The sequence below is a fragment of the Charadrius vociferus genome, unplaced genomic scaffold, assembly GCF_000708025.1.
Source record: "Charadrius vociferus isolate BGI_N301 unplaced genomic scaffold, ASM70802v2 scaffold787, whole genome shotgun sequence".
In the NCBI taxonomy this organism is placed as follows: domain Eukaryota; kingdom Metazoa; phylum Chordata; class Aves; order Charadriiformes; family Charadriidae; genus Charadrius; species Charadrius vociferus.
In genome coordinates this window covers 152,127-169,545 of record NW_009649307.1, presented here as the reverse complement: position 1 = coordinate 169,545, position 17,419 = coordinate 152,127, and the positions used below count along the sequence as shown (strand labels likewise).

Sequence of the window (17,419 nt, the reverse complement as noted above, 5' to 3'; positions counted from 1 at the left end):
AATAGCAAACGTGCAGACTCAGCAAGCCGGGCCTGGCAGGAACCCAACGGGAATCGTGACTCCTCCATCGCTCCGCCGCTACGATACACTCGGCCTTGATTGCGCCATGTGTTTATTCTCCGTTCCCGGCTAATCGTGTTTGTTTGCCACGTAAGGGCTGGTGGCCGTCCCTCCCCCGGGTAAAGGCAGTGCAGCTTCGCTGGGTGAAAGCAAACACAGGCGCGGGGTTACAAGTGGTCACAACGGAGGGCAGAGCCTTCGGGGATGTGTCCCCAGTTCTGCATGTCCCCACCACCATCAGGTTGCCTTCAGGGAAAGGACCTCAGGATGTGACCTCCATCTCCCAAAGTGTCCCTGGGTGAAGCATCCCACGAGCGTGGAGCTCGCCCCACATTGCATGCCCATCGCTGGGGCCGTTTGGGTTTGTATGGGTGATCGCCCTCCCCACGCCCCAAAAAAATATCCCATGCAGTGTCAGGGAGGGGAGACACGTGCAGGGTGAGCCACGCAAGTGGCCACGTGGAGAAAACCATGGTGGAGCCATGAGGGTGGGCACAGCCGCTGCTGGGGGCTGCACAGCCGGACGGGGTGACCCAAGGCAGTGTGGTGCGATGGACTTGGTGACCCGTCTGTCCCTGCCAGGCAGGAGTTGTGATTTAACTAGTTTCTCCTTTCCCGGTGTTTGCTCTGGAGAAATGTCCCCAACATCAAGGGAGGTGTTATCATCCGCAGCATCTGCACACAGCCTCACGTGCGGCATTTCCCAAGGCTGCAAACAACATCCCCCCACTCCCACCAAGCTCAGATGAGCCCAGCAAGCCCCATACTGGATTTTGAAGCCATGAAGTTCTGAGAACGGACCCACGACCACGTTCCCAGTGACCCCACTTGGTGCTTAACACATCCCTGAGAGCCAGAGGGATGTGATCGCCCATGCTGGCATGGTGCCGGGGCTGCAACTGGCTGCTCCGGGGGGAGTCCAAGGGTGCAGGTCCCTCCTTTGGAAGCAGCAGGAGTCTCACGTCCCGACCTGGAGACCGTGGGGTGCATCCCTGCATCAATGCGGGATACGGCCCAGCCACAGCCAGGCACTGGCCCTGGGAACGGCAAGGGGGGAAATAGCTCCGACACCACCAATGCTTCATGCTCAGCCTGGAGGTTTCATCCCCACCCTCTGTAATCTCAACTTCTTAGAAATATGAAGTAATAGGAGAGGAATCAGTATTTTTTTTTTGCTTATAACCAGGAAGAGTTCCTTAATCCCATGTTGTTAAATACTATAAAACAATATAAATAATGGCCTCTCTGTTTTCCTCCCCGCAGCACCAGTGAGCAGCACTGCACCGCTGGGGACCGGCCCCAGTGAGGGCCAACCCCCCCCCCCGACCTGAGGGAGAAAGGTAGGTTTGGACCCCACGAGATGGGCTTGGACATCACCTTCCAGCTCCTCACTTTTGCTTTAGGGAACAAAGAAGATGCCTCTGAAACGTCAAAACTCCAGTTTTACGGCAGCCAGAACCAGTTGTACGAACGCAGTGACACGTTAATCCGTGCTGGCTGCTGCAGGAAGAGCTACTAAAAATGGGGATATATCTGGCATAGCCCCAGAAAAACCCTTGTGCAATGCAAAACCGACACGGAGCGGCTGGGAATTGGGAAAAGTTGAGTTTGAAATGGCGGATCAAGGGGGAAGGAGCCCGTGAAGCCGGTCCCCGCGCAGCACCAAACCCCTGCGCTTTTGGGATGCTGTGGGCATGGGAGGGGAATCAGCTGTCACTGGGGTTTATGGTAACAGGCACGCAATTTGGGGGGTCAGTCCTGGCTGGGGATGGGAATGGTCCACCCGGGGTCCCCTCGGCCTCACGGTGGGGACAGGGAAAGCCGTACATGGTCCCCAGCCCAGGAATGAGAGAGGACAAATACAGCCCTTGCCGCGTTCTCGTTAAGAGTAATCCTTTCCAAACAAGCACGTGTCTCTTCGGTAAATACTGATTTCACCTATCAACAAATCTCCATTTATTTACATCAGAGATTTGAGCCAGGACTGGCAACTCTGACATAAATTGTCTGAATAATGCAATGTATCCTCTCCTTGCTGGTTGCTATGGGTACTGGGCTGTTTTAGCCTCCGTTTATAAACATTAACTGTGAAGGGGATGTGGAAACTTATCTAAAAATAAAATACTATGCCCAAATCTTTAAGAGGACGGTCTTCGAGATGGCAATAAAAAAAATAATAAAAAAAAATCCTTGTGTAATGGTTCTGAAGCGGTGAAACACAAACACGGCGCCCGCGAGCCCGGCTGAAGGAAACAAGAGGTCGGACTGAAAAGAAACCAACACTTTTAATTCCTGCTTTCCTGCTGAGCAATGCCTGAAGGGTGAATTACAACATGCAAAAGCAAAGGGAAATCGGACTGTTTCGCGGAGGTGACACTGAGAAAAGGGAGGACCCTCTGCGGAGGGGACAACATGATGCTGAGACGTGGCACCGCATCCTGGTGCCTGCGCGGGAGCCTTCTCCAGCGCCGCTGCCAGGGGCTTTACATTGCTTTTTTTCTTTTTTTTTTTGGTCATTTACAGCTTATTTCTCAAACTGTTCTGGGAATCTGTAAACACTGAGCCTGGGTCTGGAGCATCACGCCTGGGATCTTCCCGTTCAGGGCAGGATCCAGTACGGGGCTCTTTGGGACTCGCCAAGGCTGGTGGCAGGGGGGAAGGGGCAGATCCGTACCCGGCTGCTGCAGAATGAAGCAGCCTTTTCCCTCCTTCCCACCCACCCACCGCCCCTGCAAGGCAGTGAAAAATAGCTGGAAGGCACTGGGTGGTGGGGAAGGCAAGCAGGACCCTCATGTGGCCCCCGGGGAAAAAGAGGGGCTGGGTGGGTGTGGAGGGAGGTCGGGGCAGCGACACAGCCAGGGATGGGATATCTGCAGGGTGCGGATGGGGATTGACTCTTCCCCTTGGTCTTCTCCATGCTGGGGGTTCCCCATGGGATGGCTTCCATCCACCTCGGGCAGTGGTTTCGGTTGTACATTCACATCTACGTGCTTTTCAGTCACCTTTCTCGCAGCCTTTGCAAATAGTGCGGAGATGCTACAGGGTGGGACACGACAGCTCTGGATGGGGAGGTTTCCCTCTCCCAGAGAAGAAGGGGTTTGTTGTTGGGTTTGAAGCAGGTTTTCTTGTTGTTGAGTTTGCAGCAGCTTCCCCTCTTCCTTCCCCAGCCGTGTTTGAACACCTCAGGGGCTCCTGGGCCCTCTCTGTTGCTTTGCCCAAGCTTTTGTTTGCTTCCCTTGGCTCTTCGGCAGCATCGTCAGATGTTCTTCAGGTTCAGCTGGAGCCGGTGCTTCCCCACACTCAGAGCTCACTTACGAAAGGCTCTCAATGTCTCCATCGCTACTCTGCTTGCCTTCCAGTCCAAGGCTGGAGCTGGGTTGCTTTTTCCCCTGCAGATCTCAAAGAATTGGTGTGGGAGAAGAGGTCGGGAGGTCCCGCACCGTGTGGCTCCTGGGAGAGCATCGCCTTTGCGGCAGGAGCTGCAGTGACCCCGCAATGGGGACAGAGACCTGGGGACAGGGACTTTCATCTCCTGTGGTCTGCACCGAGGAGGTGCTGCCGTGCTTGGGCTGTTCCTCTGATGGCTTCCAATACTGCGGGGTGCTCAGTTGGCTCATTAAGGGTTGCTGGGTTAATTAGTAGGATACATCTCAGTAGGAAAATGGGCAAATCGGACAGCGTGGGGGCCGGAGAGGCACGCTGTGCCGAGGTATCCGAGCCGCTGCTTTGCAAAAGGCAAAGAGATAAAAAGGTGTGAGGGACCTCACTGGTGCTGTAGCATCTTTGCTGGGGCAGAGGCTACTGGGCTGCCAAAAACTCAGCAGGGACATATGCTTGTCCACCCTCTCTGACTGCCAGCAGGCAGATGTACCGGGGGTTTCCAGGAGGGAATTTAACCCCAGGGAAAGCAACCTGGGGCAGGATCTACATAGTTTTTGTAGAAACCTTTGGCCCCCAAAATCAAGCCCAGGCTGAGTTTCTGGGGTGAGCTGATGCAAACCCATGTGCAGAATGCGCCCGGCTCGCGCACGGAGCAGCCCGGAGCAGGGATGCCCCATTTCCCTGCGGGGTGGACGGGCACACATGCCCTCTTGCACCATCCCTGCCGCTCACTGGAGCACCTGCCACGGCCAATAGCTGCTTTTTTCTACCTGATTTAGACTAAGCCTGGAGCCTTGAAGCTCCCCAGCAATTTTCCCTCGCACCGACTCTCAAGTATATAATCAAAACAATTTGGGGGTTGCTGGTCGGGTGCCAAGAGGCGGACGCAACCACCGCTGTGTAAAGCCTTCCCGCCTGGATTTTTGCGAAGGTTTGATGCTCAAATTCCTTGAGAAGCGCAGGAAGGGCTGTGGAGGAGCCGGGGAGGGCAGGGGCACGCTGGGAGGGCACGCGGTGGTCCCATCCCCATCCAAGGCGCTCATAGGCGGGGGAGCCCAGCAAAGCAGCCGCTCTCGCTGAAACACTGATCAGCAAACATACCTGTTGCTACTTCTTCTTCGCTCCTTTCTGTTTCTGCCGATATATTTCCTCTGTGAAAGGCCTGTGGTTGGGAATTTGGGGAGAGACAAAAGAGAGGGGCAAAAGAAGGAGGAAAGAATTAAAATCAAGACTACTGTGCGCTCTCCTTTGGGCCCAGAAACTCTGCCCTTTACAAGTTGGCACAACCTGACTGTTCCTGTGCCATGGCAATCCTCAGCTCGGTCTCTCTGGGTCTCGGAGCAGCTCCAAGCAGCTCCCACCCAAGTCCATCCCCGCGCTGAGCAGGATGAAGCTCAGCACAGGCTCGGACACACCCCCCCCGGCATGCAGACGGGTCTCAGCTCTCTTTGTATCTCGTCCTCCCCTTGCAAAGACAAAAGGTCTTTCACTGCCGAAGTACAGCCACTGCTTCTGGGAATAACTCTGGGCTGCTCCGTCCCAGGCTGCCAGGCTATTGTGGTACGAAATATTGGAGAAGCCCATCCAAAGAACTACAAAACGTAAGCTCTTGTTGCAGGGTCTCTTCAGATGACACAATGAGTGCTCTCACTGCTTTCCTTATTGTTCTTGTACAGACAGAATCGGGGACCCAAAAGAAAAAAAGGTATCGTTTTGATAAAAATAAACAAACGCATAAATGTTCCTAGAACTCAGCAAATAGTTTCAGAGCGGAATCTGCCCATATCAAAACAATTGAAAAACAATCCTCTGTTTTCCTTCTTCCCCGCTGAATTAATTGGAAAAAACCATCTCTCCTTCTGCAGTTCCCCGAAACCTCGGGAGCTAAAGCTGGTAGAAATAATTAGAAGCCCTCCAATTTTGCAAAGCTACTCACCCCTCATACAGCATTGCGATTGTGTAGGAAATTGCCACTACAGCTGTCAGCAGAAGGCCAGCTGGGCTTGCATGCCTGTTTTGAAAGAGAAGGAAAAGATCAGGTAAGTACATGGGCTTATGCAAGACCTAGTTTAGAAAGCGAAATGAGACGCTGGGCTCCATGAGAGCACTCCCTTGCTCATTAAACGGAAGCGAACAAAAGGTGCTTTTTTTTTTTTTTGTACTTAATGTTAACTGTCTTAGACAGATGTTACTTGGCAAAGACTCTTCCCCAGCCTACTTTGGCGACTTCTTTTAAGTCTGATCCCTGCACGTCTCTGCTAAGAGAGCTTCTGCTTTGATGCTAAGTCCTGAGATTATAAGGCTGTTTAATAGCTGAGCAGCTGCTTACGTACGGCTGTGGCTCCCAGCCAGCGCGCTATAAGGGAAATGCCTGATGTGCAGAGAAAGACGGGCCACCCAGGGCGCAGGAGACACCTGGCAGACGGAGCAGCGTATGGTAGCGTATAGATGGAAACGGCGGCTGAGCCATCACAGGGATGGAAAGGGTCATGCCTGCCCCGTGAAGGGTGCTGCGCTGGGGCTGGGTGCACGGGGACTCGGTTCACATTTAAACCCACTTCAAGATGTTTTAGGAACATGTCCTTTCACCTCCCCGAGGCCCAGCTGAATGAGGTTCTTCAGCAAGAGGTCACCAGGCACAGCACGGGGGACTGATGCCACTCGCCTCACTGCACCGTCTGGTTATGGGCAGAAGTGTTCGAGGGCTGCGGACGCAATAGGGATGGCTGTTCCTTTTAACACCAAGGCCAAAGAATCGGGACCAAAAAATCCCCATCACCTCCTGCTCTAAAGACAGATGTCAACGTAGGCTGCAAACCTGCATCGCCCACCTGGGGACACTTCTTTGACACTTTTTTGGCCTGAAAGTGTCTGAGGCAGACGCTGGCGAAGGCAGCAGAGGCTTTGCTAAGGCACCAGTATTTCAGCCAGGGGGTCACAGTCCCCAAACCAGGTGCTGAGACCATCCTGTGGTGTGTAGATTCCCCCAGGTGACAGTGGCCACACCAGTGGCCATCCCCCACTTGCAAACCCAGTACCCACGAGGTCCTGGCCCCCATCTCCCCAGTGAGGAGCGTGGCTGTGTCTGGCTCACCACAAGCACCAGCATCCCCAAAAAACCCTTTCTGCATCCTATGCCTCCAGCTAGTGGCTGCAAGTGTTGCCCTTAATTAGGACACTGCTGATTGCCTTTAATTGCTGGTCACAGCTCAGCTCCGAGGGGTGACAAGCATTGGCTGTCAGCAAAAAAAAAAAAAAAGTACTTAGCTGGTCCTTGGTGAGGATAAACATCCCACAAGCCTGATGCAAGGCACTAGTCCTGTCGGGAAAACACACCTTCAGAGAGACAGAACTACCTACACCTCCTACTGGACCCGCCGTCAGGTGCTGCCTGGCCAGACCAGTTCCTGGAGAGACACACACAAATCTTCACCTTTTCACTGTTTCCACGTTGCACTAAGTTCTTCCCTCATTAGGACGCACCGGGCAACTTCTTCCTCTCCTAACCCCCTGCTATTACATGCTTAGTCATGTCTCCTCCTTGATTTATATCAGAACAAATTTGCATGATTGTTTGTTGACAGCAAGACCTCTAATTGCATCATTTGGCTGCAGCTCCAGCTCTGATTTACACAGCCCGTTGCCATGAGTTAAAACACTTCCCTACCAGAGATACACAAAGCTGTCCCCAAACTGCTAATGCTCCATTTGTCTTTCGGGAGAAACGCGGCTGCTCGAAGCAGGTGACGAGAAGCATTCGGGTGAGTTGTTTCTCTCCTCTTACCAGCTCGACCTACTTATCGGGCAATGGCTCGTGTTGTAGCAGCATCGACGATGAGCCAGCCAGGAAGGTTTTGTGGTCCTGGCAGGACTTTTTTTTTTGGGTAGGAAGTCTGTCCGCCCCCAACCCTTGCGACAGCTCCCCATGGCTGTGTGTTGTCTGCAAAGGCTCACATCTATCCACCGGCCTCGCTGGTCCCAGGTGTTGGACATGGGACAACCACTTCACCCTTTCCTCCTGGAGCTCCCATTTCCGCGGTGATCAGTGGAGGTGCCTTCTCCAGCATATTCGGTGGACATGGGGTTTTTTTTGGCTGCAGAGCTGCCATTAGCCGAGCCAGGGATAGCTGCAATATCCTGCAAGGGAGAGAACAGCGGCTCTCGCCCCACACGATGCTGTTAAGGTTGGACTGGAGTCGGAAGGCAGGCTGGCTGGTGCGCTGCCAGGCTCGCTTACGTTATGTGGTATGTGCCCTTCCAGATGAAAATGAATCAATCTTTTGGGCTCCGATGCCGCGATATGGAGTGTGATACATCACCGAGGGAGGACAAATACGCTCTACATTTTAGGTCTGTCCAAAACCAGACAGCAAACACATTCCTTCGGCATCCTTCCCACTGCCACAGAGCCAGGACATGAGCTCCAGCCTCTGAGGGCAGGCACCTAACATCTTCTGAAAGCCCTGGGACTTCAGCGAGACCTAGGATCCCCAAAAAACCCCTCAACAATCTGAGCTGAGATCCCAGGGAAGAGAAACAGTCAAAAACACCACCTGAAGGGTTGTGCAGAGCTTCCCCAGGGCAGGCGGGCGGTGTCCCGGTGCCACTTTGCACAGCAATTTGTTAACAGCAATTATTTGTCATGCCTCGCTGCCCTTTTACGGAGGCAGCCGTTTAACGAGAAAAAGGAGGCGATCGCCCTCTTGTCTTGAGGCGCTTTGAGCTGTGTTTGCCCAGGGTTGCGGTGGAAGACCACGCAACGCGCACCTGGCGCAAGGTTGTTCTCTCACGGGGGCCAAGAAGGGATTTCTGTGACAGAAACAGCTCAGGAGGGTTCAGCTGGTTCTGCAAAGGTTCTAGGAAATAGTTTGATGTTAATCTTAAACAAATAAAAAATTCCTTGTAATTCCTCCCCGTCAAATTCTTCCTTCTATGCTGTTGTTGGGGTGGTGGTGCCGGTCGCCTCTGGCCGCAGTGTGGTATGGGGGGGGCTCATCCTGCCCCAGTTCTGCCCCATTCACCCCAGCAATACCCATGCTGCCGCCAACCCCGTGGCCGGCTCTCCTGCCCGGCGCTGCTGTGGCCCCAGCAGCGAGCTCGCTCCGGCTCTCGTGCACCACATCCCGGGGTTTGGACCCAATCCAGTGCCACGGGTCTGCCAGGAAGGCGAACGGCCTCATGCAGCCAACCCTGACGGCACCGGGGGAGAGAATTGCAAGCGCAGAACGAGCAGCGGCAAGGCTCAGTGGAGACAGGAGAGAAACCATCAGCTTTACTTATTACCAGGGGCCAGAAAGCGCTGCACACGTGGCTGAAAAGGTGACCAGAAAGTGGCAAAGCAATTCATTTTTTTCCACTGAAGTAGAAGAGAGGTGATCACACTCGGGAACACCAGTGCAAAATATCTAGTGGTAACGGCCCGCAATGCTCTACGGGCTCCCGATGTAACACAGCCAGGGCTTTTTTTCTCCTGGGCAAATAAATAAAATGTGATATTAAATGAAAACCACATAAAACTTGTTACACAGAATACAGTATATTGCTCATTTACTGCTAAATTACAGCCTATTCATTTCCTGCTAAGCAGCCTATTAAACTGTGTTGTATCACATGAGGAGTGTTTCGGAAGTGTTATTACCGTGCAGTGGGGGAAAGGGTGTGTTGGCTTGTTTTGCTTTTTTCAGAGGTAATTACAGGGTCACACTGATCCCCAGTATCAGTGCCCTGCCCCTGCCGAGTGACACCCAGCATGAATTCGGCCCTGACTGTTGATTTTTCCACGTGCAGAGCCTGCCAAGGACCTCGTTCAGCTGCAGAGCATTTGCTGATGCTTCCTCTCCCCAGCACTTGGCCGTTTCTTTATTTTTCTACAATTAATGCTGCAAGTCTTTTATGACAGCAGAAGATTTTGCACGCGCAAAAATAGTCAGGAAGCGAGAAACCAGGGCATGTTGCGCTTTCCCTGCCATATTTTTTGCTGACTGCCATCACCAAGAGTGTCTTTGGCCCCTGATACAGCCCGGCACCTTACGCCCTGCCGAGCACAGACCCCACACGTGCCCTACGCCCGGTGCTGTCGGAAGGCGCATGTACTCACATGAGGGACCAGCCCAGGTAGACGGCTGTGCTGCCCCAGTACATTGGATTATCCAGGACGTTGAAGGGGAAGCTGGTCACTTTTGCTTCCATCAGGATGCCGAAGTAATCACCTGCAGAGCCAACAGAGGGTTTCTCGTTAGGCTCCACGAAGCGGAGAGTCGCAGGGGACTTTGGCACACTGATACTCTCCCCATACCACGGAGCATCCCTGCTGGGGAGGCAGAGCAAAGGCAAACGAGGAGTTTCGCTGCTGATTTCCAGGCTGAGAAAACAGCAACAAACAGGTTGGCTGTTTACTCCGTGTCTATCAGCTTTTCCAGGAATGGCTCTTTGCCCATGAGAAAGGTTTGTGCATTGCAATGAGGCTATGGCAGCCACGGCCCTCGTCGGGAGGCAGCTCTCGAGGTCCCCACTGGCTTTCTCATTTGAAAACTGCCCATGTGATGCCACTTGACGAGGAAGCAAGTGCATAGGATCAAAACCATTTAATGGGGAAATAAGACCAGCGCACTGTAACGGTGTTTCAAGATGTTATAATCACGACCACCACCACCAAATGCCCTCATTCAGTGTCACCCTTATCTCATAGTTCAGAGGATTTCTCAGAATTTCAGAAAATAGCCCCTCTGCCTACAAAACACTCAATTATCGGTACGATGATGATAATAGGTGATTGTCATCTGTAATGAGGAAAGCTTTCAGAACTGTCAGCATCCAACCAGCTTCCTATCTACGTCGGAGTAATCCTTCCACCCTCCTGAAAGGAGCCTGGAAAAGAAATGACATGCAAGGAGACGTTGTGCTGCTTGTGAACGCCGTTTCAGGAGGGGATGCCGAGCTGTAACATCTTGCTGGTCTTACTTGCAAGATCACGAAGCCCAGCAAGCATTTTGTTCCACGTCAACTGTACGAGACGCAGCATCAATCAGCGAGGAGCAGTGCCGGTCCATAAGCCCAGGGAGCTGCCACTGCCCTGGGTCGCGTTCCCAGCTCTGCTGCCAGCCCGTTCCCTGACCTTGGGCAAGTCTCCTCCATCCCTCCCGGTGCTATTGTGCACCGATCATAATATCAGTCTTTCTTATAGCGCAGAGGGTGGTGAGGATTAATGTATGGTGAGAAAGTGCTTGGAAATCCAGATAAAAGGCATTACAGGAGTACAAACTATTCAAGGTTATTATTATTACCTGAATTGTAGCGTAATTTCTTTGACCTCACAGGGTGCAAAAACATTTATTTCTAAGGATAAACAGCGCCTGCCCAATTAGACAATGCTTTTGGGCCTTAACTACAGGCCACTAAGTGAGATAATTGCCTGGTATTCATACTATATGTTCTCACAGTTACTTGGCAATGCATCTCTGAGATTGTTCTGGTAGAAAGAACACATCACCCCCTGCCACAGCCCATTTCTGTGCTTTCTTATGTGTCAAAATGCTTCATTATACCCTGCCCGCCCTCGCCTTTGGGCTGAACACCTCGCTCCCCGAACGGTGCTGGCACCGCGGAGGTTTGCACAAAGCCCTGGGTCGGTGGGGCTGGCAGGGGCTTATCTGAGCCCAGCACCAGTGGGACAGTGGGACCATCCAGGCAGGCTCCCTGCAAGCAAGAACACACAGCAGCAGGGGGGAGCAGGCAGCTCCCCCGGGACACAAGCTTTTCCGATGTAAACCCTGCCTCTAAACCCACAGAGTTAAATGAACATGACCACTAGAGAGGACCTGCAATATTTTTCTAGGCGGGCAGAGGCTAAGGTTTGCACAGCACCAGCCTGGGCACCTCCTGTGCCTCCCATAAGCCCTCAAATCAGAAATCAGCTCCTTGTCAGGCTGGGGGACTTTGGCATCTAATTTTGAGGGGGTGTTTTTTGCTGGAGGTCAGTGTAACCATCTCTCTGCACAGGACTTAGGATGGTGGCAGCAAAAAGCCATTTGATGCACTCCGCAAGGTCCCCTACGGTTCCCGGAACCTGACCTGGGCTGAAGCACCACCTCTGCTTCTCTCTGGGGAGCCGCTGGCTTCACCATAGCCCAGTGACAGACTTCAGTCAAGTCAGATTTACTTGAAATCTTGGTCAGCGCTGGAAGGAACCGCGCTCGGGTGCGAGACAGATGGGCTCAGACAGGCAGAGCCGCCTCTCGGTGCCCTCGGCCTCCGGGAAGCCAAGCTCTTGTTACTACGTTCGTTGGGAAATAGGGCAAATGGCGAGGCGGACGTGCTGAACTGATGCCCGAATCCCTGCGAGGGCACGGTGCAGTGACGGGGCGCCAGGAGGATTGCTCTGCTGGAGAAGGCTGCCGTGAGTGAGGGGCTGCATCCAGCTGCCGCGAATAGAGGCTGGGGGAGATGTGGAAGGGATGGGGTGGCACAGAAAGGCTTGTTGCAGAAGGGTGACTCACGTGGCTCCCGCTGCACCATTTAGCCCACACTTCAGAGATAAAGTGCTTTGCAGCCGCTCCAAAGCTTAAATGTGATGTTAAAGAGGAATCTAACGGGCAGCCCCGATGCGGTCTCTGCACCTTGCCTGGTTCGGCCCTCACTGCTGTAGGAAAATCCAAAAAGGAAGGGTCAAATGCTGTTCCAGTAAGTTTTTGAAGTGCTTGAGTACCAGAGGCTCTCTCAAAACTCCTCTCAAGCTCAGGTATAGACTGTGAGAAGCAGCTGGATGATGCTGTAAAGCCCTTCTTGCCAAAGCAGCACAGCCCTTTGCTACCTGCAGTCAGAAGCGCTACCAGTGCTGAGGGACCCTGCTCCTCCTGCAGCGCCAGCACATCAGTGAAACCAAGTATACAGGAAGACTTTGGAAGTACCAGTCCCAGGTGAATCCTGAGCAAGAGAACATCCCATATGAGATCCTCAGAGACCTCCAGACCCCTCCTCTTCCCCATAGCTGGGTAAGAAACCACGCTGAACAGCGTTCTCCATTAAGAGTTTGCTGACTTGGACTCGTGTGGGCTTGCATGGAGCTGAGAAGCCGCTGTTGGTCCAAGGATGGATGCTCTGCAGGGCTCCATGCCTCTGTGGCACAGAGGTCCCGAGCCAGCCCGGCTGCACCAGCTCATGGTCTTGGCATTTCCCCACCCTGACTCAGCTCTGCCCCGGTGCCCGTCATGCCCGGGTTAGCAGAGGGCGCTGGCCTTGCTCCCTGCTGCATCATGTGAGGCTCGGAGCCATGAAGACTCAACCTGGTGCACTGGTGGCAGGTAAAGCCTCCACCAGCAGAGAGGATGGAGCAGAAGCACCGGATACGGGCCTCTTCCCTGCCCCGGGGAATACGGGAGCCACCGGCCATGCAGAGCAGAGGGAGACAGGGCCACTCTCACCACTTACGCTAAGCCTGACTCACTTGTTTGCTTTTCCCCAGCGGTTCAAGTCCAGTGGATCCTCCTGGTCGGATGAATCAGGCTTTACGTAAACAACCCCAGACCTGGCTGAACTTCAGGAGCATTCAAGCAGCTCTTGCTGGTGGGTACTTCTGTGCCCGGCCTCTCTGGATGCGTCTCCACAGGCACAGCATCGCTCCTGGTGTCTGTGGGCGATTTTGGAGGATGCCGGTGGCCGGTAGCTGGGGGACAGGGGTGTAACACAGGGCCAGGAGCGGGGCTGCACAGATGAAGGGTGAGGACACACATTCAGGAGCGCTGAGCTCTATTTCTGGCAGCAGGATCTTGGCCAACTCAACACATTTCTTTGCAACTCCACTTGAAACCAGGAAGGCTTATTACCTCCCTTCTCTTCTTCCTGGCGACGCTGCAGGAGCTAATTGAATTTGGTTTGTAAAGCACTTGCAAAAGCACAGCCTAAATGCAGTGTCAAAGCCGGGGCTGTGATTATTTCAGCCAGCGGGAGCTGCCCCTTTCCTTAGATATTTATTGTTCCTGTCTCTATTTTATTTTTATGAATTCCACACATACTGGCATGTTTTTAAAGTCAACAACGCTAATAGAATTACTCTCTAAATGTGAAAGCAGGCGCAGTGGAAAATGCCTTCTGCCATAAAGCAGCAGATAAAAGAGTCTGTCAACGAACGTCAGGTTTATTGCAGAGGGAAGAGCAAACGAGATGTTGCCTCGGCGCGTGTGTTTAGCAGGTGGGGGCTCAGCGCAAGGCTGCTCGACAGCTCGCACCCGCTGTGCCGGTGTCAACCCCCTCACGGGGTCTGCACTCGGGGTCCCTTTTCTGGAGGGCATTTGGACTGTCAAGACGATTAGCCACTTTCTAAAATTTCAGGCTTGACACTGAAGGTGATGGGACTCACAGTCTAAAACCACTGCACCATCTTCTCCATGTGAGGGAACCGCGTGGTTTGATCACGCTGTGGTATCATAAAGCCAAGACCAAATCTAACAGCCCTGAAGGCAAGGATGAGAAAATTCTTACAGGACTCTGCCCTACCTAAAGACCCCTGCAAGGACTAAATGCACCTTCTGGTTAAGCTGTTGAATTTTTATTGCTTACCTAGGAATGTCCCGGTGAATCCCAGTGCTAAGAAGCTGGAGATGACAAACAAGGTCCCTACAGCCAGGATGGCCAAGCCCGAGTAATAGGCCCAGTGGCAGTCCAAGCCTTCCAGCTTCGGCTGGCTCTTCATGGCTTCTGTGAAGCTGTTGGAGAGATAACAAGGGCTGTTAAAAGCAGCGACGCATTACTAACATCACCCACCTCTCCCTGGCAAATGTAGAGCTTTGGGAGAGGATGCTGCTGAGGAGGACTCGTCACTGGGTCCCTTTTTCCACCTGGATCTACTCAGCCTCCCAACAGGAGGAGCAAGGAGCTGAAGTCTTGTGAGCAGCTTGACCTGGGGCAGCTATTTCTACTTTCAACGCTTGCTCGCTCCTGGAAATACCAACCCCACTGAACTGCAATACCAAAAGCTTTGCCTCGTTCGCCAAACCCCAGGTTTCATCATGACCGGGAGCTCTGGGAAAGACGCCCTTGCAAATGCTGGAGGCTGCGATGCCTCGGCACAGGACTTGAAGGGTTGGGAACAATCGGCTGGGTTATCTCGTGCTCCCACCCCCGTTCCTCTCCATCAAAATATTTTGCAGCGTTCATGTGTTAGCCACGTGCCCAGGAGTGATTCACGGCTGAAGCCTGACAGTCAGGGGGAGGATTGGAACAGGGAAAGGAAAATACTAGAGTGCGAACACAGCTTCTCGGCTCCAGGCTTGTTCAGGCATTTCAAGTCTGACCTTCCAAATACTCGTTTGTGAGTAGACTAACTGTGACCTCTCCTTTCACTTCACCCGGAGCAGGGCTTGGCATCTTACATTGCTCCGATACAAACGTATGACTACAAAGGAGACAACACTGTGATTAAGAAAATGCCCATTAATAATAGCGAGAGGAGATAACAGACCCGCAGAGCTGTACACAGTGTTTCTCCACATGTTGCTGACACACGAGGTAGGAAACTTGGAGCCTTTTTTTAATGAGCACCCTGGAGGCTGAAATTCAAGTGGAATAACAGCTCTCCTGCGCCTCCGGCCACCGCTGCCTTGCCAGGGCTGGGCCAGGAAAGCTGCTCCTGCTCCTCGGCTGGAAAGTGCTTCCATGACGTTACTTGCAGGGGTTGGGATAGATTTCCCCCCCTCCCCCGATATCCAGCTTCCCTAAACCCTGCCAATCCCTGGATTTTCTCTGTTGCCCAAATGAAAGCTGAGAGAGACAATCCTGCCTGCCCCACTGATGGACAAGTGGCTGGAAATGCACCTTTCGAAGGCTCAAAGACCAGATGGTGAGTTACATGCACCAAGCAAAGTCCAGGATGATATTTAAACCCCACGGTTTAGGGACCTGGATGGTATTTTTTTGTTTTCCTTGGAGCTTTTTCCTACTAGGTATTTTACTGTCGGGAAGTTTTTAGGACCCCAGAGCAAGCCATCTTTACTTCGGACTTGAGCAAGGAAACAAACCACAAAATAAATGCAACGTGCTCGGGAATGAGAAATAATGCAGCATCTTGGTGATTTACACTCTTCCCCCCCACTGGAAATGACAGAGAAATTCCCCTTTTCCAGGGAGCCGAGCACTGGCAGAGGAATGACAGCGTGGCCCCCGGCAATGTCATGCACACATCCCCCGGGCTGACCCTCCTCCAGCGCCCAGCACACCTCCGGGCTCTCACCAGGCTCACGTTCCTTCAGCTTAAAATCAGTGCTGATGGGAACACACAAACCCGTCTGTGACGCGAAGCAGCAGCAGCAGCTGCACAACCTTTTGCATCACTCCCCTGCTATTTATTTTTAAATGACACAAGTCTCCCCTATGAAGAAGCCCAAATCTACATCCCTGCAACCAGCGCTGCCTGGGTTTGGGAGGAAAGCAATCCCTCTGCGGGGATGTGCCCATCCACCTGAGCAATCCTCCTTGCCGTGCTCTCAAAGCACGATGTGACATCCCCAGGGATGCTCTGGAGCTCTTTGCTCCCGCAGAGGAAGATGCTAATGCCTTTTCACAGCACTGGCGGTTTGACTCCGCATCTGGCCAGGACCTCTCCACAGGTCACCAGCACCGGGAAGGGATCTCAACAGCAATTAAAAAACGCTGCTGCTGATCGCTGGGGAGGTGGGTCTGGGAAAGCAGCACCGAGCTGGCCCCCGCCTGGATCTCAGCCCCCAGCCAAGAGATGGGAGAGCAGAGCAAGGTACCGCTAGAGCACAGCGTTTGGAGACTGCTTCTCGCTCCAGATGAACTGGATTCACGCTATCTTACATCCTTGAGGCTCATCTATCCTATGCTAGTGACCTGACTTGGCCTCAGAGCAGGACAAGAACAAAGATGGCTTCAAGACCGTGAACTGGTTGATGGTGAATCGGCCTCTGAGGTTTTGCAACCAGCACGTGACGTGGTTCATTCTGGCAAAGCTCTCTCCCCTGCTCCAGATATTCCCATCCTTCCTTTTCATGGTCGGATGGGCCTGCATTAGTTACCCTCATCAGCATGTCTTGCTTGGTCCCCTGCTGTTTGGCTTACAGCTAGAGAGGGAGGTGTTTGCACGGAGATAATGGACTGCCTTTCCCTCTAGTAATGTTTTATATCTTCCTAAACACACTCTCTATTTGCATTAAACATGATGCGCACAGGAGTTTTCAGAATTGGTAAATAAACCTTTTAAGCATTTATGATGCTGGGCCACGACAAGCAGCACGGAGTTGTCAATTATTCTGGCATCCAAGACTGCTCCTCAGTGGTGGAGGAGTCTCACCGCACCACATTTCACCCTCCCTGGCAGGGGGAGGACAAGGTGTTGGCCATCTCCCTTGCTAGGGGAGCTAGTCATGCAGCCGGTTTGTCATTAAACCAGTCCCTTTCACCATGTGCCTCTGAGTCACGTTTCTTACAGCATTTATTCCTGGCTGCACAACAAGGCAGCGGCCCAGCTCGGCACCCAAGAGGACACCAATTAAAGCCAGGCTTTGTCCCAGTACCTAGAAATGCTTTATGTGCCGAGCGGAGTGATTGCCATGGTGAGGAGCATCCCTCCTACCAGCACAGTGGAGGGGAGGGTGGGTTGCGACTTACTTTAATCACATACCTGACTGCTATCACAAGGACATCTGCCATGGGGGGGGGAGCTGGGAGGTGCCTCCACCTTTGGCAAATGGAAATTGGGAAAATGGCCTTCCCCGGACATCTCCCCACACTTGCTGGCATGAAGCATGATAACACAGACACCCATTCTCCACCCCAGCGGGGAAAAACCCAAATCCATCAGCTCCATTCTGGCTAAACTGGTAGATTTGGCCAATTCCTGGCAGGGTGGGAGCAGCCGTGGTGGCTACGGTCAGGCTGTGCAACTGGCACAGTGTGCCACCGGGTTCTGCATGAGCAAGCCAGGACAACCGGTGTTGTTGTGCCCACCCATCCCAAAACAGAGACA

The 17,419-nt window shown here is 53.0% G+C and overlaps 1 protein-coding gene across 1 annotated transcript in view; it reads right to left on the bottom strand.

Moving 5' to 3' along the window:
- Positions 1-4,548: 4,548 nt before the first annotated feature.
- The window catches only part of PEMT (phosphatidylethanolamine N-methyltransferase), a 38,528-nt gene continuing 25,657 nt past the window's right edge, over positions 4,549-17,419 (bottom strand). The window contains exons 3-6 of the mRNA XM_009889195.1: positions 13,996-14,141; positions 9,539-9,650; positions 5,378-5,452; positions 4,549-4,603 (exon numbers count right to left, since the gene is read on the bottom strand). Of these exons, the coding sequence (XP_009887497.1) occupies positions 4,549-4,603; positions 5,378-5,452; positions 9,539-9,650; positions 13,996-14,141 (388 nt within the window). The remainder of the gene's footprint in view (positions 4,604-5,377; positions 5,453-9,538; positions 9,651-13,995; positions 14,142-17,419) is intronic.